Consider the following 27,505-nt stretch of genomic DNA (forward strand, 5'->3'; position numbering starts at 1 on the left):
CCCTGGATGAATGGAACTTGCAGGGAATAGGGGCTGTTGTGGGAGCCGTATCACGCAATCTTCATGAACTTCAGGACCGTCAGGGAAGCTACTTATCAATATATGATCAGCCCGCTCTTCCCCTCCAGGTTCTGTTACGTATACTAAATGCAACCTGTTCAAGTTTTCATGCTTTTTTTTTCTGTCTCAATGTTTTCTTACTCCCTGTTTGTTTATATAGATATATATATATATATATATATATATTACTTAATGAGTTGTAGTTATATATTTTTGGTTGGAAAGCAGCCATAAGGCTGGTGATTTACTATGGTATTTACTAGTTTTCATCTGCAGGATCCTGTCATTGATTCAATAAAAGCAGCTGTGGACAGGTTAACCCACTCAACAAATTTCCTCAACTTTTTGGCACAACATGCACTCATTATGCAAGAAGAGTTCCCTACTCCTGTTGAGGAACAAGTTGATGATCAAAACTACCATTTTATGTCGCTTCTTTTGAACTTAGTGAACACATTTCTTTATATGGTCAATACATATATCGTTGTCCCTACAGCAGATGACTACTCCTTGAGCCTTGGAGCTGCAGCAACAGTTTGTGGTATTGTAATTGGGGCAATGGCTGTTGCACAGGTGTTTTCTTCAGTCTATTTTAGTGCATGGTCAAATAAAACATACTTCAGACCTCTTGTATTTAGCAGTATAGTTCTTTTTGTGGGAAACATCTTGTACGCATTGGCTTATGATTTTAATTCAATAGCAGTTCTCCTAATCGGACGTCTTTTCTGTGGGTAAGTAGTCTTGCTTTTCCTCTGGACTCATTACTTGGTAGGAATAACTTCAAGCATGTGATATTTGTGCATTTTATTGAGAGACTACGTGGATCTGCACATGCTTTGCATGAAGTGCAACATTCTAGTAAGGGAATAGCATTCTTATTTACTTTATTGCAATATGAAAGATCAAATTTAAATATTATAACTCAGCATAACTGCAAAAAATTAATTTATATACATATGCATGCGTGCATGCTTGCACACACGCACAGAGGAGACATTCAAATATTTTTATCAGTTATTTTCAAATTAGATTAGGTCATATATTTTCGCAGGCGTACACACACACGTGCATATATTTCAAGGAGAATTTTAATTGGTGTCAGGTCTTGGAGCCTGCACTGAAATCTGTACCCAAATTATGGGTTTTAGAAAAAGCATGATGGGGCCTAATTCTTTAAAATTAAGAAGGCAGCATGAAGCTGGTCAGATAGCTAGTGAAAATTCTCATTTCACCAAACTCTTTTGCTATACTTAGGCTTTTATTTGGTATTAAAATACAAGCAATAGGATTGGTTTCTGCCCTGTTATTGAGGCCACCATATTATTTTATTGTCTGGTCGGAGAAAAAAAAAAATTAGAAAACCATTTATTGGTTCTAGAATTGACAAGAAACTCATTTTTGTACACTGCAGTGCAGCAGTGCAGCATTAGATCTTAAATTATGATTAGAGGACTCAGATTGAACTGAAAACTAGAAATAGTGTAAGGTGGTAAGATTTATAGATTTTGATTAGAGCTTAAATTATGGTTAGATGACTCTTATTTATACCTCGTGATATGTGTTGACATAGTCACTCTTCTCAAATTGCAGACTGGGTTCTGCTAGAGCTGTTAACCGGAGGTATATCAGTGATTGTGTACCACAAAAAATCCGCATGCAGGCATCAGCAGGTTTTGTTAGTGCTAGTGCTCTTGGAATGGCTTGTGGTCCTGCTCTAGCTGGTTTGCTTCAAACTAATTTTAAGATCTACAAGCTTACATTCAATCAGGACACTTTGCCTGGCTGGGTTATGGCTGTTGCTTGGCTTGTGTACTTAATTTGGTTGTGGATCTCATTTAAAGAACCTTCTCGTGAAATTGAGGAGAATCATATACCACAGGAATCTAATGCTGGTATGTTGATTTAGATGGTAATGCTTTTTGGTTGATATCTCACACGTGATTCTGTCTGTGTTAGATCATTTGGAGGCTGTAAATTGAACTATTGAAGCATTAACCCTTTAATGTGAACATAGTTATCTAATATTTACTCTTAAAATTGTTTTGTTATTCTATAAACTTCAAAAATTTAAATTACTTACCGCACTGTCAATCTGTTATTCATACTGGTGGTTTACATGATCATTTATTACGTGTTAATAAAAAATAAAAAATAAAATCTCTTTTGACAATAATGTTCTCTCTTCAATATGCTTACTTCTGATGGTGGATCTTGAATGACAGTGGTGGTAGAGAATGATGCACTTGAGAATGGACTTAAACAGCCATTGCTTATTAGTTCTTCAGAAGACAAGCAACAAGATGAAGATGGTGAGCAAGAATGTGATGAAAGCGAAGAAGCTTCTGAGGACTCTCACCAACCAGCAACTTCAATTCGATCAGCATATAGACTACTTACACCCTCCGTAAAGGTATGTGATTGACTCAGAATTTTATATGAGTTTTGTAAAATTGATAATTATATCTTTGATGTCATCATTGACATCAAAAATTAGTTTAGCATAGTGACATAACATGGTTTTGTTGTTCTGTCCTTCATATATATATATATATATAATGCAAGGAGCACCAAAATTATTTCTGAATTTAATTTTTGAATTTTGAACTAGTTTTCTTTTTTAAATTTGAATTTGGAATTTGATCTTTGTTGTGATTTGTACTTTTATGGGATTTAGTTGTGGTATGATTAGAACTTTCCATATTAATGTAATCTTGGCACCTACATTTGATGGTTGCCTAGACCCATGGACCATCATCACTTGGTTAAGTAAGATGAATCAATTCTTTGATCAAGTTGATTTATCATATATAAAAAAGGCTAGGTTTGCCAGAATGAAACTAATAGGTGAGCTAGGGACTATTGGAAGGATATTGAAAACCTTGGCTTTAAGAAGGACAAGCCTCCCATAACCAACTGGCAAGAAGTGAAAGAAAAACTCAAGAGAGAAATATATTACTTCATCCTATCAAAAAAAGAGAGATTTGTCCAAATATTATCATGGTAACTTTTTCGATCAAAGAAACAATCTAAGTTAGTGAGATAGACCCGCTACTGGTTATGTGGCACAATTTGAAGAAGGTGAGATGAGTGCTTAAACACTTTCTAGTCCTAAGTTAATCCCAGTAACATTGGAAGACATACTGAAGGCCCTCCAAGACAGTCCAAGAAAGCACTAGGTATAAAATCCCAACTAGGCAAAATAATGGCCTCCACCCAATAATATTGAGGCACCACAAATTTGTGATGAAAAAGAAATAAAAGTGCCACAGATGTACAGTTAGTACCACCTAAACCATGTGTAGTAGATCCAATTCAACCTGTTGAAGAATCACGACTTGATGAGGCAAAAGTTCAGCAAGAGAGCGAATATTTAGAGGATTCATATGACATGAAAGTTGAGTTTGATGCCGACAATACTAATCAACCCTCCATGATTGATGAAGTAGAGAAGCTTGATTTGATGTTGCTTCCTATAGAACAAGAGAGGTTTGTATCATTTATTCCATCCATTGATTTTATCATTCCAGAAGCATTTAACATGGTGGAACAAAACGCTTATTTGTTATTGCAATTATCAAGTACAAAATTTCTTATCCTTGAGCTTCAAAACCTGAGGTTGAGTTTTCTCCAACCAGGGAAATATGATGCAAGGAGCACCAAAATTATTTCGGAATTTATTTTTCAGTTTTAAATTAGTTTTCTTTTTGAATTCGGTCTTTATTGTGATTTAGGATTTTATGGGATTTAATTGTAGCATGATTAGAACTTTCCATATTGATGTAATCCTAGAAGTCCTATTAAAATAGTGGCCTTTGTGATCGTGAAGTATAATTTGAATTAGAAATTTTTTTTGATAGGTGAATGTTTTCTGGTCTGGTGTTGATGCCAAGCACCCTTAGGTGGTAATGCCTAAGGTTTTCAGGAAATTTCTAGGTGGTGAAGCTTAGGATTTGTCCTGCTTTATCTACTGTTACCTTTATCTCTTTTCTTCTACCCTGTCCTGCATCATAGCACCTTCACTTTTCTTCCTTTTTTGTTGAAATTGAAAAAATAAAATAAAAAATATTTTTAAGTTTGACCTGCCAGTATATGTGCTTTTTAAATTTATACTACATTGCTGATACATATAATGTTTATGGATTTATGAACTTCTCATTACGATGAAGCTAGAAGCCCAGATTTTACATGAAATATAATAAGAAGGTGAATAAGTATTTTTGCTTCTATATTAAAACCTGGTCTGATTTTTTCCCCACTACATTAAAAAGGGGATTAACAGATTGTTTAGATGCTTTGCTTAAACAGATAGTTTAGATACGTTTTCCAATCAGATTGCACATTGTGCATCAGAAATTTTTGTTCCTAATTCAGCTTGTCAAGTGGAACTATAGACCTGCTGATGATTAAAATATCAAAATCCAGTCCAATTATCTTCTGGTTAATGTCATGTTTTTTATTAGTACAAGCCAATGGACAGACTCTAAAATCATTGAGAACCTTATCTTCTTCTCAATAGCGATTCTCTGACATTAATTTTTGGTTGGAGCTGAGTTTCTACACATTCTCTAATTGAATCAGGTTCAGTTGTTGATATATTTCATGCTCAAATACGTAATGGAGATTTTACTCTCAGAATCTAGTGTCATTACCACATACTACTTTAAGTGGTCTACAGGCACGGTGGCAATTTTTCTTGCTTCCCTTGGCCTCACAGTTCTTCCAGTAAACATTGTTGTTGGAAACTACATAAGCAACATGTTTGAAGACAGGTAATTATTAACATTAACTTAATTTTTATTTAAAGTTCTGGATATGTTTTTCAGAAACTGCCGATGCATTAATTTTCATTGATCTGATTGCAGGCAAATTTTATTGGCATCTGAAATTATGGTTTGCATAGGCATACTCCTGAGTTTCCATATAATAGTTCCATATTCTGTGCCTCAGTATGTCTGCTCAGGACTCATCTTGTTTGTTTCTGCTGAAGTACTTGAAGGTGAGATATTTTTTGGTTAAATTATTTTGTTATTTGTGGTAATGAATAGTATGTATGAAAGAGTATAATTGCACGTGATGAATATCCAAATTCCAATTGAAATGAAAAATTTAATCAATGCATTTTAGGACAAGTAGAGGAAGTGGTGGCTCCTAAAGAAGTGGAACAAAAAAAAATAAAAAATAAAAAATAAAATAAAATAAAGAGGCTGGAGTCCAAATTGCAGGGTTATTATCAATTTGGCTTTTTAAGTTTCGATATTGTCAATTTCATCCTCAAACTTTGTTCTCTCTCTCTCTCTCTCTCTCTCTCATTGAAGCATCCAACCACCACTACTGTAGCTAGGTGACCCACACATTTCACCCTAACCTCAAGCAACCAGCAGCACGGTGAGTTGCTTGGCATTCTTGTGTCCACAATGGTCTGTGGGTATGGAACCCATTCCTATGCCTATGTCAAAGTCAACCATGATCGACTCTGTCTCAGGCAGAGCAGCACTGCAGCCTTTGTCTCTAACCCACTCATTTTCTCATTGTTCACAGTGAGGGATATATGGTGGACTCCTTTTCAAAGAAGCCAGCCATTGCTGAGCATCTGTAAATGCTAGCATGTTCCACAATCACTGGATGATGGTGAAGATTGTTGTTAGCTAAAATTGTTTGAATATTTTTTAACAAAGCACTAGAATAAAAGGGAACCCACAATGGTCACATCTGGACTCTTTTGGTTCGAAATAAAATTTCTGCTCGCCCCCTTGGCTGGGAAACAATTTTTTTCCTTTTTCTTTTTTCTTTCTTTTGCCCACAATGATCACATCTGACCTCCTTTTAGTTAGTAATAAATTTCTGCTGCTGCTGCTGCCCTTTGGCTGGGAAACAATTGGTTTCTTTCTTATGCTAGAGAAAGGCAGCTCACAGGTGGGCAATGATGAATCTCCACGTTGCCTTTACTCACTCCCATGTCCAATGTCCTATGTCACCAATGCCAGCCTCCTCGACCGCCATCCACTCACTCCCCACATCCTCCAAAACCACTTCAACCGCCCCCTCCACCAGTTGTCTCTATATTTAACATTGTTGCCGACCTTTTAAGTTACAGACATCCAATTTGGTGCCTTTATCTATCTGTAAATGGTATGCTATATTTATTATCTGCCAACCATAAGTTTAGAAAACTCAAACCACAAACACCAAATTACATGTAACTTAAAGGTATTAACATAATATGAAACCATCTTAATTGAATCTGGATTTTGGCACAATATAAATAGTATCCATTAGCTTTATGATATTCCACTACCTTTCATGAATGAATTCAGGCTAAAATATTTTCAGTTTATAGATTAATACAAGCCTGGACAGGGGCTTCTTCAATTGTGATTCTTTAAAGTTAAATTTTCTCCATTTTCAAGATAAAAAAGCATCATGTCTTATTGTCTCATGTTTAGTAAATGTATCATTTCTCAGTACCTCATAATTATAAAAAAATTTATATATTTACCAGCTCCAAAACTTTTGGTGCATTCCCAACAACAGTTTGGTATAGACTTTAAAAAATCCTGTATTGATTTGCTAAAGTACCAGAATATACTCTCTATGAATATTTGAATTTGTTGCCGAGTTCTTAGGATCCTGAAAATAATGTGTTATAATTTTCCTCAATCATTGGTCCAGGTATCAACTTGGCACTCCTCTCTCGGGTCATGTCATCCCGGCTTTCCCGTGGAACCTATAATGGTGGACTACTTTCAACAGAAGCTGGGACAATTGCACGAGTGATTGCAGATGGCACGATAACCTTGGCGGGGTACTTGGGCCAGAGTAGACTCTTGAATATCACCCTACTTCCTTCACTCTTCATTTGCATATCCTCAATTGTTGCCACCTGCTTTACCTACAACTCTCTCTATTGATTAGTAACTTTTTGATTCAATGCAATGCCCGTCCCCTTAAATCTCTATTTCTTCATTATTTTGTATCTTTTGTATCATTATTGTTGTATATTAAAAGAAAACAAGCTCATTGATTTCTTCTACAATTTGGACTTTAATAAATGACTAGTCCTCTGCTATGGAGGCCCCGAAAGTTGCAAGTCTGGAGAATTCCTATCTTTGCACGCGGTTAAACTACGAAATTATAAACACCTTTGAGCTGAATTATGCAAAATTGTGAGTGTTTCCTTTGAGTTTAATTGCACGTTTACTCTTCAAACTTTGTCTCATATTTTAAAGGACAAAATTTGGCTACAAAATTGGTTGTAATTTTAGACTATAACCTTACTTAATATCTTTTTATTGGAGGTGAATTTTGATAAATCAATCATTAAATTGCATTTTCTTCTTATACTCAATGCTTGCAAAATTTCTAGAAAGATCAATAGTTATATCATCAATAAATTGTTTAAATTGCAATTTTTTATAGTTCAAAATTATGCATAAAATATAATCTTATAGATTATATGGTAAACAATATCTGATTAACACAAAATTTGACATGTATATTAAAAGCGTAAAAAACATGCAATCTAACAGTCAAGTTATGTTTGGTAACAGTTTTTGTTTTCTGTTTTCAAAAACTTGTTTTTAGAATATAAAGAAAAAAACATTTTTCTTGTATTTTTGAAATAAAAAACATGTTTGGTTAGTTGAAATTAAAAAAATAGCTTTTTGAAAAAAAAAAAAATATGTTGTTATTGGGATTTGAACCTAAATGCTAACTCATTAAATGAGACAGATTCATTAAATTATATGCGTATTTTTATTGACTTTTGAAAATTAGAAACTGAAAACAATCTTTTGCATGTTTTCAGTTTCCTTTACAAATTGAGTTTTGAGAATAATTTTTGTTTTTTGTCTATTGTGGGTTGCCAAGCAAGTTTTTTAGTTTCAAAAATAGAAAATTGTTTTTGAAAACAAAAAATAAGGGGAAAAAACAATTACCAAACATACTCTTAAATTTTCGAAATATCTATTGTAAAATTTTGTGATTAAACTTTATCCTATTTTAAAAATGTTGTTCATCTTTTTTTGAAATGTGTCATTTTAGTCATTATATTTTTAAGTTTGAGTAAAAAAAAAGGCTCCTACCGTTGACTCTTGGCAACTTTGAGAACCATTTTGACACAATTTCTCATGATTTTTAAGATCAAAATCGAGTTTTAAAAGCAACCATCGGTGTCTTGAAAAGTATCTAAAATGATTTTTAAGCCCAAACCTTGAAAGTCAGAACTTTGTGTTTTGATTTCCATTTGAGGCCAAAAAAAAAAAAACATGTCTCTTTCAAAACCTAAAAATATAAATAAATAATATAAGGTTTTTTTTTTTTTTTAAGAGGAATATTAGTATATGTGTAAGGACCAGATTTAAGTCTCTAGCCCAAACGATGGATGGACCTAACCCCAAAAAACCCAAAATAATGAATTTGTAGAAAGTGAGTTGGAAAACTGGGTTAAAATGAGTTAGACAATGAATAAAGTAGGCTTTATTGACAAGAACAGGAAAGTAGATTGAATTAATCTAATGAAAGTCGTCATTGGCACAGTCCGAGGAAGTCGGTTCCTATATATTTCTCACAAGTTTGATTACAAAGTTGGTTCCTGATTGCTACAGTGTTTCTCTCTTGATTTCTCGATCCCCTCTCCATGGAGGGTCTCTTCTATTATATAGTTCTCCTTAAGTAATCTTGAACCTTCACTTGTTGATCATCCAAGTCACCACTTGAGTGTTTGTCCCATCGGACACCCTTTCAGTCCTTCTATGCGTTGGGGTAGCTAATGCAACAGTGTTCAGGAGTTTTCTCCACATTAATGCAGCTAAAATGTTAGCTGCAGAGCATTCAATGCGGTGGTGGCAACTTTCTCCTTAGGTATTTTAGGACTCCTCCCTGTCCTGTGTTCCCATAATGCTTATCCGTATCAATAGAATGTTCCTGGGACATTCTCCCGGATAGCCGAAGCAGATCACCCTTACGGACCTCGGCCTTGGTTAGCCGAGGAGGCATTCATCCTTAGCACAACCCCCTGGGCCGTTATGATCAAAACCGACTTCTTTATTTGCTAACATAAGCTCTTTTAACAATGTTTACCCTCCTCGGACGCCTTCCAATCCTTAGCTTGGGCCTTAGGCCCATTATATACATAGATAATGAGCTCCTAGGCCCCATACCCCTATAATATGGATTTTGAATTCAAGATTTAAAAGTCTTGCCTTTGGAACTTTTTATGTTAAATGCAAAAAAAGTAAGATAATTTTCAGTGGTATTTGTAAAGGCTAGTTTTCTGTAGTTGAATAGAAAAGTTTTGACTAAACAAGATCTTTAGTAGCTCAGATTCAAAGCCTTGCAGAAAATAAATAAATAAATAAATTTAAGATCAAAACCGAGTTTTAAAAGCAACTATCGGTGTCTTGAAAAGTATCTAAAATGATTTTTAAGCCCAAACCTTGAAAGTCAAAACTGTGTTCTGATTTCCGTTTGAGACAAAAATAAAAAATAAAAGAATTTCATGTCTCTTTCAAAATCTAAAAATATAAATAAATAATATAAGGATTTTTTTTTAAGAGGAATATTAGTATATGGATTTTGAATTCAAGATTTAAAAGTCCTGCCTTTGGAACTTTTTATGTTAAATGCAAAAAAAGTAATATAATTTTCAGTGGTATTTGTAAAGGCTAGTTTTCTGTTGTTGAATATAAAATTTTTGACTAAACAAGATTTTTAGGAGCTCAGATTCAAAGCCTTGCAGGAAGAAAAAAAAAAAAAAAAAAAAAAAATTTAAGATCAAAACCGAGTTTTAATTTTTAAAAGCAACCATCGGTGTCTTGAAAAGTATCTAAAATGATTTTTAAGCCCAAACCTTGAAAGCCAGAACTTTGTGTTCTGATTTCCGTTTGAGACACCCAAAAAAAAAAAAAAAAAAAAAAAATTAATGTCTCTTTCAAAATCTAAAAATCTAAAAAAATAATATAAGGAATTTTTTAGGAGGAATAATTAGTATATGGATTTTGAATTCAAGAATTAAAAGTCCAGAATGAGAGTAAGAAAATATTAGTGAATGTATCTAAAATCTAAACATTGAGAAAGTAATATTTTCATACTCGGTTGGTTTGATATAAACCCTTAATATAGTCCCTTTTTTTTTCCACAAAATACGACTAACTAGAGAAGATCGCAAGAGAAGTAATAAAAAATAAGGAATGTTTGGTACATGCACTTAAAAATATGTGTTTTGTTATTTGAAAATATGTGGGGAAATACCTGTGAGTGAAAAAATGTATCGAAATACGTGTAATATTATTTAAAAACTAAAAACATGTGTTTGAGTGGGTATATCAAATGGGGCCTAAATATCTGAACTGCACACTTCCAAGCCAAGAATTGGGCCATTGTCTTTTTTCTTTTTCTTTTTTTCCGGTTGAATTCTCAAGCATAATATCTAGGCAAAACTATTTAAAATTTATAACAAATAGAAATTATATAGTTGAGTTGTATTTAATTAGAGAATGGTACGTATGGGACTTTTGGATTTGGTATTTAGAGTTTAGGGTAAATGGATTTAGGTATTAAGGTTATATATAATGATATAGGATTTGGGCTTTTTTTGGGGGGTTTTAAGGTTTAGCTGAAGGCAAAAAAAAAAAAACAAAAAAAAAAAAAATCTGTCTTAATTGTATTTACTTACATAATAGTATTTATTTCATTGGATTTGGATGTTTTAAAACTTCTTTTATATATATATATATGATATAATTTGAAATTTGTGTTATTTGCATTATTGCTCTTTATCATCAAATCAAAACATTAATTGATAGATTTTTATTTTGTGTGGGTAGGATATGAACCCAAGTTCTTAATTTAAGGATAAAAGAATTTATCAATTGAGTTAGCTAAAACTCATATAACTATTTTTCCTTTCTTATTTAGTATACTTTATTAATTTTATAAGATGCCTTGAAATATTTGGGGGAGGGGGGTTGGGGGTTGGAATCTGACGACAGAAAATTTATTGTTTAATAATTTTTCGGATGTAGTCCACCAATTTGGGCATGTATAGTTTTCAGATGTATACCACACAAGACACCATCCCTCTTAGTGTTGATTACAATCAATTTATGAATAAAGTTAGAAAAATCAATTCCTGGGGCCCATGAAGTGTTATCCAGAGACCCATCAAGAGACAAAATCCTTTCAGCTGGGGCCCAAGGGAGCCCACAGCTACAAATTTTGAATGAAATGGGCTCTTACACAAGTAACAAGTTATTTGAAGCCCAGAACATCACAGATGTATTGTACCAGCCCATGGTTGGCCAAGGCATCTCATGAATAAATCCCATATCCCATTTCTTCATCCCCTCCCTTAAATTAAAATAAAAAATCATACGAAAGTCAATAGCTGGTGATGCAAGTTATGCCACACCACTTATATGTGAGAGTCACACGTATTCCCTACATGCATGTGACAATGATAATAATATATTCATTGCATAAGATATCATCTTCTCACTCATTAAAATCGTTGCCACCATCATCATCATCATCATCATCATCTACCATGGAAGCTACAATGAAGCGCTGCTAGTGGTAGGAATTTCTCTAGATTAGTACTCTTTGATGTCCTCTCTCCTAAGGTATATAAGAACAATGCTAGTGAGATCAATATTGTCACAATCTTTTTTACTATCTTTGATGTATGTAAGTTGTGATTGGAGCTGGGGTTCAAGTGATAGTTGATTAGTAATGATATCTTTTATGATGCCTCATGTTTGTGGTTCGAATTTCACTTCTTCTTTTTCTACTTTCTATTTATCTCAAAAAAAAAAAAAAAAAAAAAGTTATCACTAGAGTTTCTAGCAAAAAAAGAGTTTTCATAAGTGTACCACTATCACCACTTTTGTTATGCGCCAATTATATTACACCATATCAACATTTGTGAAAAATTTTGTGTATATCAATTTATTGAATATACAGATCACTATATGTAGCTGTTCATAGACTTTTCTAGGCTACAACAATAGGAAAAAAAAGCAGACAATATTTTAATAAAAAATTATGGTAATCTTTCTAATCTTTCAAAACTACATAACGAAGTAATCAATTCTATTATGTTCCAATCAGAACGGCCAAAAAAATTTATATAGATTAGCTAACTAGTACAAATCACTCATGTCTATCTCAACCTAAGGGACATATATAGATAGAGAGAGTTGAGTTCAAGTTATACCTGGTGTAACTCTAAGCAATTTTACACCACTCAATATTTTTTAATTAGATGCAAATATTAATAAATCTACCGTTAGATTACATTATCTTCGTATATTCTTCATGTTTGCAAAATTTCAAGGTGATCAAATATTAATAGCCATGTTATCAATCAATTATTAAAATTCAAATTTTTGTAGTTTAAAATAATGCATAAAATATGAGTTTATAGATCAAATGGTAAATAACGTCCGATTGATATAAAAATTGGCATGCATGTTAAGAACATATAGAACATACAATTCAACGGTTGAATTTTCAAAATATTAATTCAATAACAATTTATTGGATGGTGTAACATTGCTTAGAGTTATACCAGGTGATTTACCATTTGATCTATAAACTCGTCTTTTATGTATTATTTTAAACAACAAAAATTTGAATTTTAACAATTGATTGATGACATGACTATTAATATTTGATCACCTCGAAATTTTGCAAACGTGAAGAATATATGAAGATGATATAATCTAACGGTAGATTTGTCAATATTCGCATCCAATTAAAAAATATTGAGTGGTGTAACATTACTTAGAGTTACACCAAGTATAATTTGAATTCAACTGATATTATAACTCAAAAATGACACCAAAACCAAAAATATTTCATTTCAATACACAAATCAAAACAAATCAAACAACCACTGAACTAAATTTACAGCCTCGACCAATAATGTTTCAAGGAGCTTGAATTGAACTGACGTGCATCTTTAAAAACTCAAAAACAAATTGCATTTGAAAATTGAATTTTTAGTTTGAAATTAAAGCTTCCAAAACTGAATAACGAGTTCAATTCCAAAGACCATTTAATAGCCGACAAAGGTGGTAAGAAAGTGCATTCTCAATGTGGTAGCTAGAAAAACTAGAAAATTAAATTTAGGAATAAATGAGGGAGATGGAGAAGCCCTAATCTCATGCTATTTAATCCCTCATGGTACCTGGAAATGCAAGAATTGATGAAAACTTAGTGAGCATTGGGTAGTTGAGAAGATAATCACACGGGCTCAAGGTTGACAATCCCTCTTAATATTAATGACTTTGATGATACCAATTAGGTTTATTTATTTATTTATTTTTTTTATACAAAATAGAAATTTTACTCTAACCTAATCTAATTATATATGTGTGTAAAACTCCCTTACCACTCACACCTCACAAGCGCTTATATTATGGAATGACTATCGCACTAATGTGTGCGGTGATATGATACCAATTAGGTTGATAACTTGATTAGGAGTCCAAATGCTCTGTCTCTCTTATCTTGTTCTACTCTATATTCCACCAATAAAAACTTGCCACATTTTCACCTAATTAATTAAATATTATCATTATTGACTTTTTAAAAAAAAATAATAATTAAACTCTCTCTCTCTATTACAGTTTTGGCATTTTGTTATGGATTCTGATACATGTGTTGGATTTAAATGAAGAATCATTGATATTGGAGACAAACAACAAACAAAGATAAAGAGATCTAAAAGATTTGGATTTGAGAAAGGCAAGTCTTGCTTTGAATGATAATGATTCTAGATCTGTTGGTGTTTTTGGTGGATTGATGGTGGTTGGTGAGGGGCAGTGACGGCTTGGATGTCCAGCGTGGTGTAGATCGGGTGATGGTGGTTTCTGTGACCAGAGAAGCCAAGGGTTGCGGCTGACGGTGCCCGCATGGGTGGTGGTAGGAGATGTTTGGGTTTTGTTTTATTTATTTTATTTAGTAGTTAAAATAAAAATAGTAAGTCAATCCTATCAAAAACAAAATAATGATAATAAATTAATAATAGTTGTATTTAATTAATTAGGTGAACATGTAGTAAGTTTTTATTGGTAAAGATTTGGATTCCTTGATTAGACGTTTTGATAAATAATTGAAGAAGAAGAGGAATACTGGTGATAAAATTCTTTTTACTAGTGAAAAAATAAATGATGGCATTATAATTAAGATTTTAAGTTGGAATGGTTTAAGATAACTCATTTTTATAAAACATTTAAAAAAAATTAGCTCGTTTTCGTGTTCAATTGTGCCTTAGAATATGAGTCAAAAAACATTTTTCCTGTTATTTGGTCCGCATTAAATCATTAATATTATGATAATTCCAAATAATTATATAAACAAAAATTTTCATTCACAAAAACAAGCCCCTAAAGTTGAACATGTTTTTCATTTTTGGGCCATTTGGAAACCTCAAATGGACAACAGACCTCAAATTTAAAATTTATGCAAAAAATTAAGTGGTAAACGACTTATTTGAAAAAATAAAAAAATCAAGGCAAAAATGCAAAACTGACCTTTTAACTTTCACTCTTTTTCATTTTAGTCCTTTAAGTTTCAGTTTTGTCATTTCAGTCATCTAAATTTCAAATTTTGTCAATTCAGTATTTCGTTACCCTTCAATTAAGTGCTACCTTAACTAAGACAAAACAACTCCGTTTTGGGCTTTTTTTTTTTTTTTTTTTCATAATTTAAAAATAAAAAAACTTTTATTAAAAAAAAAAAAAACAAACAATTAACCTGAAAATCAATTAGCCTACCAATTTTTGAGAAATAGCGAAATTCCGAGAGACATGCATTTCTGCAGATCTTTGACAAAAAAGTGAGTGGGGCTTCAGCCTATATTCTTCATTCCTTTCAAGTTCTCCTGAAGTTGATTGGAGTTTGTCAAAATGGTGATGTTTGGGTAACCTCACATTATAGATTGGAATCCAGCTTCCCTTGTAAGTTGTAGCCTTGTTGCCTGTGTCCTATTGTGGTTTGATAAAGTTGAATCCTTTCAATATATCCCTGGTACTCTTATCTCTAACCAGGTAAGCCACTCTTCAACTTGGGTCTGCAATAACCAGCTATAAGGATGAGAAGTTGCTAGTTGGGACCCCTCCTTCCATGGCTTGATTCTTTTGGATGAAACATGGATGTTGTGTTCTGCCTCTTGCTTACTTCGTTGGTATGTTGTAGTTTTGGAACTTGTAGGGGCGTTTCTGAGAAATCGATGAGGCTAGGGTATCAATGGGGTGGGGTTTTTTGTTTTGATTTCCAGGTTAATTTTTTTTTCTTTTTTAAAACAATTTTTTTTTTAATTACGAAATTAAAAAAAAAAAGAAAAAAAAGAAGAGCTTGGCTTAGTTAACGGCAACAGTTAACTAAATGGTAACGGAATACTGAATTGACAAAATTTGAAACTTAAATGACTGAAATGACAAAACTGAAACTTAGAAGACTGAAATGACAATTGTTGAAACTTAGAGGGTCAGTTTTGGATTTTAGCCAAAAAAACAATATGGGGAGCGAAAATAAAGAGAAGTTGCTATTAAGAGTGTTTTTTTGTGTGTATGTGTGTGATCCGTTGAGTATATAACATTCTAGAAAACGTTTTAAGATCCATAAAACGTAATCTGTTTTATTAGCCTTATTTTCTATTGACTTGCACTTTTCGATCTTTCAAACACATAATTTTTTTTTTTTAATTTATATATATTTTTTAAGCCAGCTGCGAAGATAATTTTGACCTACGAACAATTCACAAAAGTGACAAAACAGAGGGCCACATCGCTGTAATTAATGCAAAGAGCTCTAAGACTTGAAAATGGCGGAGAGCTTTATTTGGTTGGAACAGGTAATGAAACTGATGACGTTACCGTTTATGTGTCATTAAAGTGAAGCTTACCTAATTGTTCACAAGTAGTTGAATTTCATTAAATCTTTTCCCCACTGTATTCGTAAATGTTATCACTTTGTTGATAGATCACTTTGTTAATCTCTCTAAACAAAACAAATCAGCCATACACAATGGGTAATGATTCGAAAGGTTCTTACTCATGATATGTAAACAAACTCTTTGTTTTATTTGATTCATACAGCTCCTAGTCACTATGTATTAGTATCTGAGCAATCTTTCACTATTCTTTTTATTTTTTTTCCTGTTTAAATGGATCTCATGATTGAAAGGATATATGATATATCTAATAAATGTAAGCATATTGATGCATTAGTTACAAGTTTTCCGAGTTTCCAGATCAAACATCTTTATAATTACCTAATTATTAACCTCACTCTTTAGATACTAATCTACCAACTATTAAGTGTTTTTATGCATGTTGACATGATCTTCACCCTTTATATGCCTGCCTGTTTATTGTATAGGATCACATTATTTACCACATCATTTTTCACAACTATTTTATGTAGCAGACTTGACTGTCTATAACATTTACATAAATATATCGTTCAAAATTTTACACATCATAGTTGCAGCACAAAATGGTGTGATCCTAATTTTTTTTTTTTTTTCATGTTTTTATGGTTCCAATGAGCTATTGATTGTTGTTATACTTTCACATATATGGAAAATCAAAGCTAAAATGTGTCCGATGGTGCAAAATGATGGGAGGATGGTATTACCAGACAATTACCATTTTATGAAAGCAAAAACAAGACACGGAAATAGTATGACCCCAATGACCAAAAATCAAATCCTGGTCGTAATTCTAGGTGCAATTAATAAACAAAGCCCATCTCTCTCTCTCACGGCAAAAACATTCGCTGAAACACACCTATAAAAACAAATTCAGCCAATAAGCATGACAAGCTAAATTTCATCTCCTAGCTCTCTTTCTTACAAAGTACCAACTTAGTTCGCTTGTTTTACTTTTATCGGCTAAAACTTTGGGAGCTAGCAACTAGGTACTTCTAGGTGTCACATTTTCTGCATTTCTTGAATCTTCGCCTGTCTTTGTTGATTCAATAATCAACTTATGTCTTTACCAAAAAAATAATCAACTTATGTTATGTGGGCCTGTTTAGCCAGACATCTTTTTACCCTTGTGTCTTGTCGCCGTCGAGATCGCTGCTCTTTCACATTATATAAGGGAGAAGCTTTTTGGTTTTGATTTGCAGAACAAACAAACAAACTCCACAACAGTATTCAAGTCCTTTCCTGAGGAGCTTAATTGGAAAGTGAGATAAATGGGTACTATTGGGTGGTGGAAATTGTTTGGAGCTGCTTTTGCTGGAATTCTCTTCTTTCATGGCTTCTGTACCTCTGAAAACGGTACCAATTTTTCTGGTTCTGTACTTCCTTACAATTAATGGTGTACTAGTTTTATATATATGAATGTTAGAATATACTTAGAATATATATATATATATATATAAACCATAGTTTTGTATTGGTCTTACAATGGAAATGTTGGGAAGAAAAAAAGATTTGCTTGTCATTAATTGTAATTATAGAAGAAAGTTAATTAATTGGGTCTTTCTGCATGAAATTGGAGTACTATTATGCATGTCTTGGACTTTGAGTCTGAGATAATAAATTAAGGAGCTGTATCTCCTTATATTTTTTTCCCACTAGTATACTGCCTATATACAAAATAATTCTTCTTTTCTTTAAAAAGAAATTCATGGTTTTAACCATGGATCGGATATGTGAGATTATCATTCATGAATGTATTTTGTTTTAAGTAAATTTGGAGTTTGCTTCATGAACATCACTGAGAGCATGAGTGAAGAGGCCGTTTAGTATAAATTATAATGTTCTAAAAACTTGATTGTTAGTTCAATTTTACAAAGCCAATGAGTGAGAATTGAAGGAGGCCATTTATTACCAAGGGCCTTGATTACATGGTGTTTTGGAATGCTGAAATAATCTATAGCCAACATCATGAATATTTTCTTAAAAAATTTGTGATTTTAGCACATTACATAAAAGAAGTCATTTCCCACGTTTCTGATGTGGTAAGAGATTTTTTGTAGTAAGGTATTTCTTGTCTATTGTGAGCTAGCATATGACATGTGCTGTGGGCCTGCGGCAAACATGTGCCCCTAAAGTCTCGAGTAGTAGTGTTACTAATAAATGTTTTGCATTAACTTCTTCACCCATTTACACAAAAAAGATGGATTATCATGGCTGGTGACAGCCTTACATATTATGGCCCTTTTTTTTCCTCTCTCTCAATAGTCAATTGGAGAGAGCAACTAACACGTGCTATCAAAACAAAGACTAATTAATATATAGAGAGTATCAAATGTTGTCTTCAGGATGAAAATGAACTTATTTCCTTTAAATTCAATAGTCATCACAAAAGCTGACAATGAAAGGGGGTGAAATATTTCTTAAAAAAAAGAAAAAAAGAAAAAAAAAAAAGATCGACGTTTCTTGTAAAATATATCTGGAAACATAGTGAAGTACGTGGTCAAACACCTCAAACGTAGACAAAACAAAAACAACCCAACCCGTCCACATCCTCATTCATAACTCCTACTTGCTTTTCTCCCAACTACTTGCACCTTTTATTTATTTATTTTTGCTAAGCAACCCACATGAATTTAATGAATCCCTCAATATTCCGCTGAAAAATTACAGCTTTTCATCATAATGTACTTGTTTGGACTATTAGGATTATTTCTATTTGAAATGGTTTAATTTTATAATTAAAATTAAATATTACAAATTTAAATGTGTATTAATTTGTATTATTTTATTTAAAATTTTAAATGATGTGATTTTGTATACTATTAGATTTATGAACTAAAATCTTAACCATTAAATAAATTTTAACTTTTCATCTAGTTTAACCACCCCCTAAAAAAAATTGACAAGAGAAAATGTTTTCACCTTCTGTGTTTTTCTTGGCCTGTACATGCAGCTCCAAACTACACTTTCATGCACAATGCAACTTCAGCCCCTCCCATTTCCTATTACGACTACATAATAGTTGGTGGAGGCACTGCTGGCTGCCCCTTAGCAGCCACTCTCTCCCAAAACTACAGTGTTTTGCTGCTCGAACGCGGTGGCTCGCCTTATGGCAACCCTAACATTTCCAACTTAGCGGCCTTCGGTGCCGCTCTCTCTGATCTCTCCTCAACCTCGCCCTCTCAACGCTTCATCTCTCAAGATGGTGTCATCAATGCTCGAGCCCGTGTATTGGGTGGCGGAAGTTGTTTAAATGCTGGATTCTACACACGTGCTGCACCCTACTATGTCAGGTATCAAGCATAATGAAATCGAGAAATGATTCAAGTTTTTTTTGTCCACTCAAAATAAAAGTGCTACAATGTTTAAATTAAATTAAATTCAAGTTACATCCAATATTGCTTTTGTTAATTTTATATCACTTAATAATGTTTGATTGGATATTTACTTTGACAAGCTCAACATTCTAATTACATACTCTTCCTATATCAATATACTCCTCATGTATCAAAGTCAATCAAAAATTAGTATCTATCTTATCAAAGACATGATCAAAATCTTAGGTTTTTTTTTATTTTTTTTATTTTTTTATAGTTTAAAAATATATATATATAAAACATATGAGTTTTTAGATCAACTTGTTGGTAAATAAAACTCAATTGATCAATTAACATGAAATTGGATATGCATTATAAATGTAGAGTGAATGTATAATCCATCGAAAGAGTTCTAACCTATTTAAAAAATAGGAGAAATATTAATGGTTAAATTTTACACTTCCTATTAACTTAAATGTTGGGAATAAAATAAATTATCAAATAAGAATAATATATGTTCATGTCTACATGTTTTTTTTTTTTTTTTTTGGAAATAGTTTTCATTGAAAATTTAATTTGCACATTAGGGAAGTGGGATGGGATGGGCGACTAGCAAATGAGTCATATGAATGGGTGGAGAGAGTGGTGGCATTTGAGCCACCGATAAAGCAGTGGCAATCGGCAGTGCGGGATGGGTTGCTGGAAGCAGGGGTGGTGCCCTTTAATGGCTTCACCTATGATCATATGTACGGGACTAAGGTTGGAGGAACCATTTTTGATCAAGATGGTCTTAGACATACAGCTGCTGACTTACTACAGTATGCTAACCCTAATGGCCTTACTGTGCTTTTGCATGCCCCTGTGCACAAAATCTTGTTTAGAATTAAAGGTATGTGCTTTTCTGTTTTTGTATTCCTTAATTTACTACTTTTTTTTTTCTTTATTCTTCTCATAAACAACAATTAAAATTGTGCGTTTAAAACAGGAAAACCAAGGCCAGTAGCCCGTGGAGTGGTATTTAGAGATGCATCGGGGGTCAAACACAAAGCTTTCCTCAAGAGTGGGCCCAAAAATGAGATTATCATATCATCTGGTGCACTGGGAAGCCCACAACTACTGATGTTAAGTGGGGTAGGCCCTGCAGATCAGCTTAAGGCCCACAACATCACCATTGTGTTGAACCAGCCCTTGGTTGGCCAAGGCATGTCTGATAATCCCATGAATGCCGTCTTCATCCCCTCTCCGGCTCCGGTTGAGGTCTCTCTCATTCAAGTTGTCGGCATCACCCAATTCGGAAGCTACATTGAAGCCGCCAGTGGTGCCAACTTTGCCGGTGGCTCTCCAAGAGACTATGGGATGTTCTCTCCTAAGGTAACTCATTTTTTTTTTTTAACGTCTGAGTCCTAAGGTACTCTCATATATTTGTCAATGGGTTTCTAGCCCAATGGCACCTATCCTCTCTACTCCATTATTGAGGGCCTGAATAGGTAAGCCCATTTTCAAATGGTATGTCAAACCAATATGTGCTGTGCTGTAGATAAGCCCAGATTTATACAAGAAGCTTACTGGGCTCAGATTTTCTACGATCAAACATCTAGTGAAAGCCCAGGCCTGTTTCTCTAGCCAAGCAGCCGAATGACCCATAACTTGAGCATAGTAATATCATTTGACCATAGTAACCTCTTCTAGAAATTTGATAATCAAAACATTGTGTTCCCTATTTGCAGATTGGGCAGCTCTCCACAGTGCCACCAAAAGAAAGGACCCCAGAAGCCCTAGCCAAAGCTGTGGAACTTGAGGCAAATCTTGACGAAGCAGCCTTTAAAGGTGGATTCGTTCTTGAAAAAGTAATGGGTCCACTTTCTACAGGCCACTTGGAGATCCTAACCCGTAATCCAAACGATAACCCGTCTGTTACCTTTAACTACTTCAAAGAGCCCTTAGACTTACAAAGATGTGTCCAAGGCATTAGCACCATAGAGAAAATAATCGAGTCTAAGGCTTTCTCTAAATTTAGATATGACTCTTTAACAATACCAGCACTGCTCAACATGACCGCAAGTTCCCCAATAAATTTGTTGCCTAAACATGCCAATGCGTCAACTTCCTTGGAACAATATTGCAAGGACACTGTGATGACCATTTGGCATTACCATGGAGGGTGCCAAGTTGGGAAAGTTGTTGATCATGATTATAAGGTTCTTGGAGTAGATGCACTTCGGGTTATTGATGGATCCACATTTAATTATTCTCCTGGAACTAATCCTCAAGCCACTGTCATGATGCTTGGAAGGTAATTTACTAGTCATTAGCATCCTCTTAATTTTGGATATGCTTAATAATATAACGTTTATCAATAATGGGCCATTTGATTTGATTTGGTGCAGGTACATGGGTGTACGAATATTGAGTGAGAGACTTAATGGAGATACTCAAAATAATTGATCATGATTTGTTTTTTTTTTTTACTGGGTTTGACTAAAGTATGCAATTTAGGAGCCCTTATTACTAGGCTAATAGCCTAAGGAAATGTCAAATTGATTCTTGTCTAGGATTTGAAAGAACTCATAAAAGGGTTCACATTGAAGATATTTATTATGTTTTCTTTTGCATATTTTTGCATTTGTTGTGGTTCTTTTACAATTAGCGTTGAAGATTAGATTCTGTTCTGAAAATCTTTGCAAATCAAAGTGCTGGATTACATGTTAAACAAAAGTTTTAAATACTTGTACGGAGATGGAGCCATTACATGGAATAATCCGAAAAATACTACTAATCTAATGGAGTCATTCCAAAAATCGACTTAGTAGATGATTTAAGAAAGCAATAGGCTAGAGAAAACTAAGAGCATGTTTGGTAGACTATAATAGACATTGTAATTTAATAGAAATTCATTTGGCATAACTATTCGGTTGTTTAATTATGTTTTTATTACAATGAATAGTTATTCCTTATGAATAGTTATTCTTGAAAATGAGGAATAACTATTCTTTATCAAAAGTATTAAATATCTATTCCTTCACCTTATGTAATAATTTTTCAAAAAAAATTTCCTAAAAAGTCATTAGTTGCCACATCTTCAAAAGGAAAGAAAATAAATTTTCCTTATTGTTAATTAATAGCTCTATTTTGAACACCCTAAAATAAGTGTATTTTAGGAAATTTGACTTTAAAATGATTTAATTACACATTCTTTTTATACTCTACTAAATTGTAGGTGCATATTCAGAATTCTATTCTTAAATGGTCACTAAACTAATTAATAGTAATATTTATTATATTCCAACTTAATGTATTCTTTATAATACTTATTCCTATTCTCATATAATAATCATTACAGTGTACCAAACGTGCCCTAAGAAGTATGAGATTCAAAATATGGAAACCATTTATGACTAGCTAGGAGAAAGAGCTACAATAATGATATATTAGGACAACATGAAAAATAATTTGAAAAAGAATCCAAAGAGAAGTGATGGAGGAAATTAGAAGCATCAAAATATAAAAATTAAGGAGAAAAAGAGTCGGCCTAAAAGTAAGATATAGCATATCTACTAGTTAGGAATAAAGCAAATACATTTTAATTTGCTAGTATTTGTTCAAAATTAAGATGGTGTCTGGTATGTTTGTACTTGATGCCATGCAGGGTTTATGATCAGTAGTAATGTGTTAGCACTGAATATTTCTATATAATCTCATTCAGATGTTCCTTTTATAGGGAAACAAAAAAAGGAATAAATTCCTAGATAGGAATAGCTAATTAAGATTCAAGAGACATTAATCTTGTTCTCATTGAAAGGCATTGCCCATGCCATGCCCTCCACTTCTTTGTGGACATAGACAAAACCAATCTAGTAAATTTGATCTTGGGTGCAATTTCATCCATAAATTATAAATAAACTAGAAATCAAAAAAGAAAAAAAGAAAAAAGGGAAGAATGCTGGAATAAAAACCAGATATTATGTCCAATTGTAATTGGTAATTCTTATTTTTTTTACCAGAGGGAGCTAGGGATCGGAGGTTCTAATCTTGAAAATTGATATACTAACAAAGCACAAACGAAAAATATTTCAGATTATGAATACTTGCACACTAAGTAGTGTTTTTTTAAGAAATGTGAGTTGGTTATCATCCACTAGCAAATTCTTTCTATAATAACTTAATAAGTAATTTTTAGCTTATAAAATTGACATACATACATGATTGGAACAAATGAGATGAGCTGGGATTTATTCTGATTGGACCAAATGAAATTGTCGTCCAATTGCAACCGTTGTCTGGTTTTTCAAACACCCAATTAGCATATCATAATAATAATATTTATAATAAATAAAATATTATAAAGCAAATCAGAAATGAGTAGAATATGACATAGGATATACCTCTAGGCCCAAATTTTGCAGCAATTGTCTCCGAAAATGGGTGGAGAGAGAGACACATTAAAAAGAAAGCATCGTTTATTATCCATGGCATATAAGAGAGAGAGAGATGAAAGAAACTTTCAGAGGTTGAAATAAAGTTTGAAACTAGAATCCAAAACATTCACAAGGAAGCATTTTTCAGATAAAAGCAGCCTTGCATATATGGAATGCGTACAAAGCAGGCATCAAAGGATATCCATGGCATATGCTACTCCTTCGACCGTTTATCCATTGCTAGCGCCCTTCATGAAGAGTCTATAAATATCTTGAGTTGCCCTAGGCACAAACCAGAGATGTTTTTAGCTATCAAGGCAGTAGACAATTAGGATTTACGGATATATAGTAAGCAAACTAGTTGTAGGGCTTCTCTCCTTTGGCACGGGTCATAGATGATATAGACTATGGTCTTATAGGTCCTATCTATTTTAATTTTCTCATGACCCGCCAAAGGAGAGTTGCCCTATAACTGCTTCAGCTTAATATAATCTCAAGGGCTAAAGATCGCGTGTTGAATGCAAAAGGTATGCTCACAGAACTTGATGAATGCGATTTGTGCTTTCTTTTTTCTTTTTTAATCTTCTGTGCTAGCTATATGGTTCATGCATTTTGTGCAAATCAAAATTGTCCAATGCCATTTTTCAATCCCAATGTTTATTATGATCATCACAAATTACTGTTTTGGTTTCCAAATCATGCGCGTGTGGCCATGTGAAGAGTGTGGGCTTTGGAACAGTATCATGTTCATTTTATTGAAATAAAGAGGGATATCCATGGCATATGCTACTCCTTCGACCGTTTATCCATTGCTAGTGCCCTTCATGAAGAGTCTATAAATATCTTGAGTTGCCCTAGGCACAAACCAGAGATGTTTTTAGCTATCAAGGCAGTAGACAATTAGGATTTACGGATATATAGTAAGCAAACTAGTTGTAGGGCTTCTCTCCTTTGGCACGGATCATAGATGATATAGAGTACTATGGCCTTATAGGTCCTATCTATTTTAATTTTCTCATGACCCGCCAAAGGAGAGTTGCCCTATAACTGCTTCAGCTTAATATAATCTCAAGGGCTAAAGATCGCGTGTTGAATGCAAAAGGTATGCTCACAGAACTTGATGAATGCGATTTGTGCTTTCTTTTTTCTTTTTTAATCTTCTGTGCTAGCTATATGGTTCATGCATTTTGTGCAAATCAAAATTGTCCAATGCCATTTTTCAATCCCAATGTTTATTATGATCATCACAAATTACTGTTTTGGTTTCCAAATCATGCGCGTGTGGCCATTTGAAGAGTGTGGCCTTTGGAACAGTATCATGTTTATTTTATTGAAATAAAGAGTTCATTTTACCTATTTTATAGATCTAATGGTGTACTTAGTCCCACATCATTTAAAATGTTAAGTAATATAACATTAGATATACCTTTACACTTGTAATAAAATCTTAAAATGGATAAATTTTATATAGAAATGATCAATTTCCGTGGGACTTAAAGACCATGTAACTCTGAGACATGTTAGTTTAAATTAAAGAGTTTAGATAAATTCTAGTGTGGTAGATCATACACATACAAAGAGAACTCCACCCACTAGCCTCTGTCCATGAGTTGTAATAGTGTGCATGCATTTGTTAATATTATTAAAGTTCAAACTCAACTATATATTGAGATTGCAATGGTTGTAGTAACTAATGAACAAATTCATGGCCTTAATTACCCAAAAGAAAAATAAGAATTGAAGAAGAAAAAAAAAGGGTTATTTGCCCTCCCCTTATGATGTGAGTGCAAGTGTGCAACCATTTTGATATAAGGTTATGTGAATTTGAGTATTGGAGAAAAAGAATTGCCTGAATTGGTAGTCTTTCACGATTTCCATTTTCTTAAAATAAAATTTTCGATGCTGAAATTATCATTGAATTAATCACTCGTTGCATCTTGAAGCAAGGACTCCAGCTCATGCTTCAACAGTTAGCTTGAACCACTAGACCACAAGTTTTAGGCCCTAAATATCATGGAGGAGGCTTATATAGTTATATTGCTGTGTTCAAGGGAGGGCCAGAACAATTTTCCACTTCAGTACTGTACAAAATCTTGCTTGATTTGGAAGTTTGAACTCCAATAAGCCCCAAATTATGCACCCTATATTCCCATTTCAAGATATGATGAAATGGACAGATCAACAAGTCTTCTGCTAGCTTTTCGCTAAGATAGCTTTAATTTTAGCAGTTTGCATGCATTAGTAACAAGAGGATCATTGTTTGTTATACTCGTACATTCATATCAAACTTAATTAGGTTAAAAATGATTTAGTTTATAAGTTTAACGTTTTACAGGATAGTTTTTTGTATGTATTTATTGGTTGGGTATAGTTTGATGCAAAATATGTCTGTCGATCTGTTTGAGAAGCCAAAAGTAAGATACCAAATTAGCCAGTTTAGAATATGTTTAAATGTAGTCTTTTACTAAAATTTATTTGCTTATTTGTTGAAAGTTAGTTACTTGCCTCTGTGAATTTTTTATTTTTTTTTTTATTTTTTAATTCAATAGTTGCAATAGAAATGGGGGGATTTGAACTATAAATACCTCCATTGTAGAGATAGAATAAGTAATATATATTGATAAATATTTTAGTTTTACGAGATGAGTGGAAGTGAAATAGATTAATTACTATTTTAATTGTACCAATCCGTAAGTATGAGAACAGTGACATGTACAAACGTTAGTTCTCTTCATCTCAAAATTCAGCTCCATTGTTCAGACTTTTAGATATTTTTAGCTGATTAAGCTCGGACTTTTAGATGATAGTTCTAATGTTCTTGTAACCCCAGGAAAAGTTAAAAAAGAAAAATTATAATTTTCAAATATAATGTTCATCTTCCATAGCTAGCTCGAAACACTTTTTTGCATGCATGCATGTCCTTCAGAGTAGATTTGAATTAATTGGTAAGGCAGTTACCACTATATATTCCTGCTTTTCATTGTTCTCTTAACATATTCTTTTTCGATAGAAACAGGTCAGACACACTTGAATGTGTTCGAGTTCAAGCTCACACAATAGTCAATAGGCACAGCAGAAATGTGGAATATCTTGACAGTAACAGAACTATAGGAGAATAAATATTACTAAATATGCGAAATATTTTCTCAGCGTGGTTGAGATGGCCGAGTTGGTCTAAGGCGCCAGATTAAGGTTCTGGTCCGAAAGGGCGTGGGTTCAAATCCCACTCTCAACACGATCCTTCTTTTTTTTTTTTTTTTTCCCCTTTTGTCTAATGTGAAATACAAACTGTTATTGCAGTGTCTGATTATAGTGGTTTTAATCTAGAAGATTAAACACCTTGAGTGGCCTTAAATATATTCTAAGAAAAAAATACACTTTACAATTTACTTCTTATAACTTTGATCAATTATCTTTTTAGTTCATTACTATGTTCAAAAATTATTATTGTAGTCCAATTCTTTGATCAATTTTTGTTTTAGTCCACTATATTTAAAAATTATCATTTTATTCTATTAACTTTGACCAATTCTCATTTTAATCTTTTAAGTTTATAAATTTTCATTCTTTTTTGTTTGCATAAATTAATAAAATAATCTCTAAAATTATTTTTTAATGTTAAAAAAAAAAGGGCCATTTAAGGGAGTTTATGGAGACTTTTGTCTAAAGTATTCACGTTATTAAGTTAATGGACTAAAATGAAAATTTTAAACTTAGTGGACAATAATGATAACCAATCACAGTTTAAGGAGTAAATTAAAGTGTATTTTTGCCTATAT

The 27,505-nt window shown here is 33.0% G+C and overlaps 2 protein-coding genes and 1 non-coding gene across 5 annotated transcripts in view; all 3 read left to right on the top strand.

Annotated features, from left to right (window-relative positions):
- Nucleotides 1-7,140, top strand: part of LOC126708837 (SPX domain-containing membrane protein At4g22990-like) — a 44,661-nt gene extending 37,521 nt beyond the window's left edge. For all 3 annotated transcript variants that reach the window (XM_050408802.1, XM_050408800.1, XM_050408801.1), the window contains exons 5-11: nucleotides 24-128; nucleotides 337-791; nucleotides 1,651-1,952; nucleotides 2,283-2,470; nucleotides 4,639-4,829; nucleotides 4,923-5,056; nucleotides 6,730-7,140. In XM_050408802.1, the coding sequence (XP_050264759.1) occupies nucleotides 24-128; nucleotides 337-791; nucleotides 1,651-1,952; nucleotides 2,283-2,470; nucleotides 4,639-4,829; nucleotides 4,923-5,056; nucleotides 6,730-6,968 (1,614 nt within the window). In that variant the 3' untranslated portion in view covers nucleotides 6,969-7,140. The remainder of the gene's footprint in view (nucleotides 1-23; nucleotides 129-336; nucleotides 792-1,650; nucleotides 1,953-2,282; nucleotides 2,471-4,638; nucleotides 4,830-4,922; nucleotides 5,057-6,729) is intronic.
- Nucleotides 7,141-16,866: 9,726 nt separating this feature from the next.
- LOC126709425 (protein HOTHEAD) lies at nucleotides 16,867-21,925 on the top strand. The gene is made up of 6 exons (XM_050409667.1): nucleotides 16,867-17,350; nucleotides 18,948-19,287; nucleotides 19,899-20,200; nucleotides 20,297-20,682; nucleotides 21,039-21,604; nucleotides 21,699-21,925. Exons 1-6 carry the CDS (start codon nucleotides 17,266-17,268, stop codon nucleotides 21,754-21,756), a joined length of 1,737 nt encoding a protein of 578 aa, XP_050265624.1. The 5' UTR covers nucleotides 16,867-17,265; the 3' UTR covers nucleotides 21,757-21,925.
- A 4,955-nt stretch (nucleotides 21,926-26,880) lies between these two features.
- On the top strand, nucleotides 26,881-26,961 carry TRNAL-AAG (transfer RNA leucine (anticodon AAG)). The gene has a single exon. It is a non-coding gene; the product is annotated as a tRNA-Leu (tRNA).
- Nucleotides 26,962-27,505: the final 544 nt, after the last annotated feature.

This window comes from Quercus robur, chromosome 12, assembly GCF_932294415.1.
Source record: "Quercus robur chromosome 12, dhQueRobu3.1, whole genome shotgun sequence".
Classification (NCBI taxonomy): domain Eukaryota; kingdom Viridiplantae; phylum Streptophyta; class Magnoliopsida; order Fagales; family Fagaceae; genus Quercus; species Quercus robur.

Bases quoted from the DNA above. Each gene is read 5' to 3' on its own strand.
- LOC126709425 (XM_050409667.1), top strand. From the start codon at position 17,266: ATGGGTACTATTGGGTGGTGGAAATTGTTTGGAGCTGCTTTTGCTGGA. The intron at 17,351-18,947 runs GTACCAATTTTT...CTGTACATGCAG, and splicing joins CTTCTGTACCTCTGAAAACG to CTCCAAACTACACTTTCATG. The intron at 20,201-20,296 runs GTATGTGCTTTT...CGTTTAAAACAG, and splicing joins AATCTTGTTTAGAATTAAAG to GAAAACCAAGGCCAGTAGCC.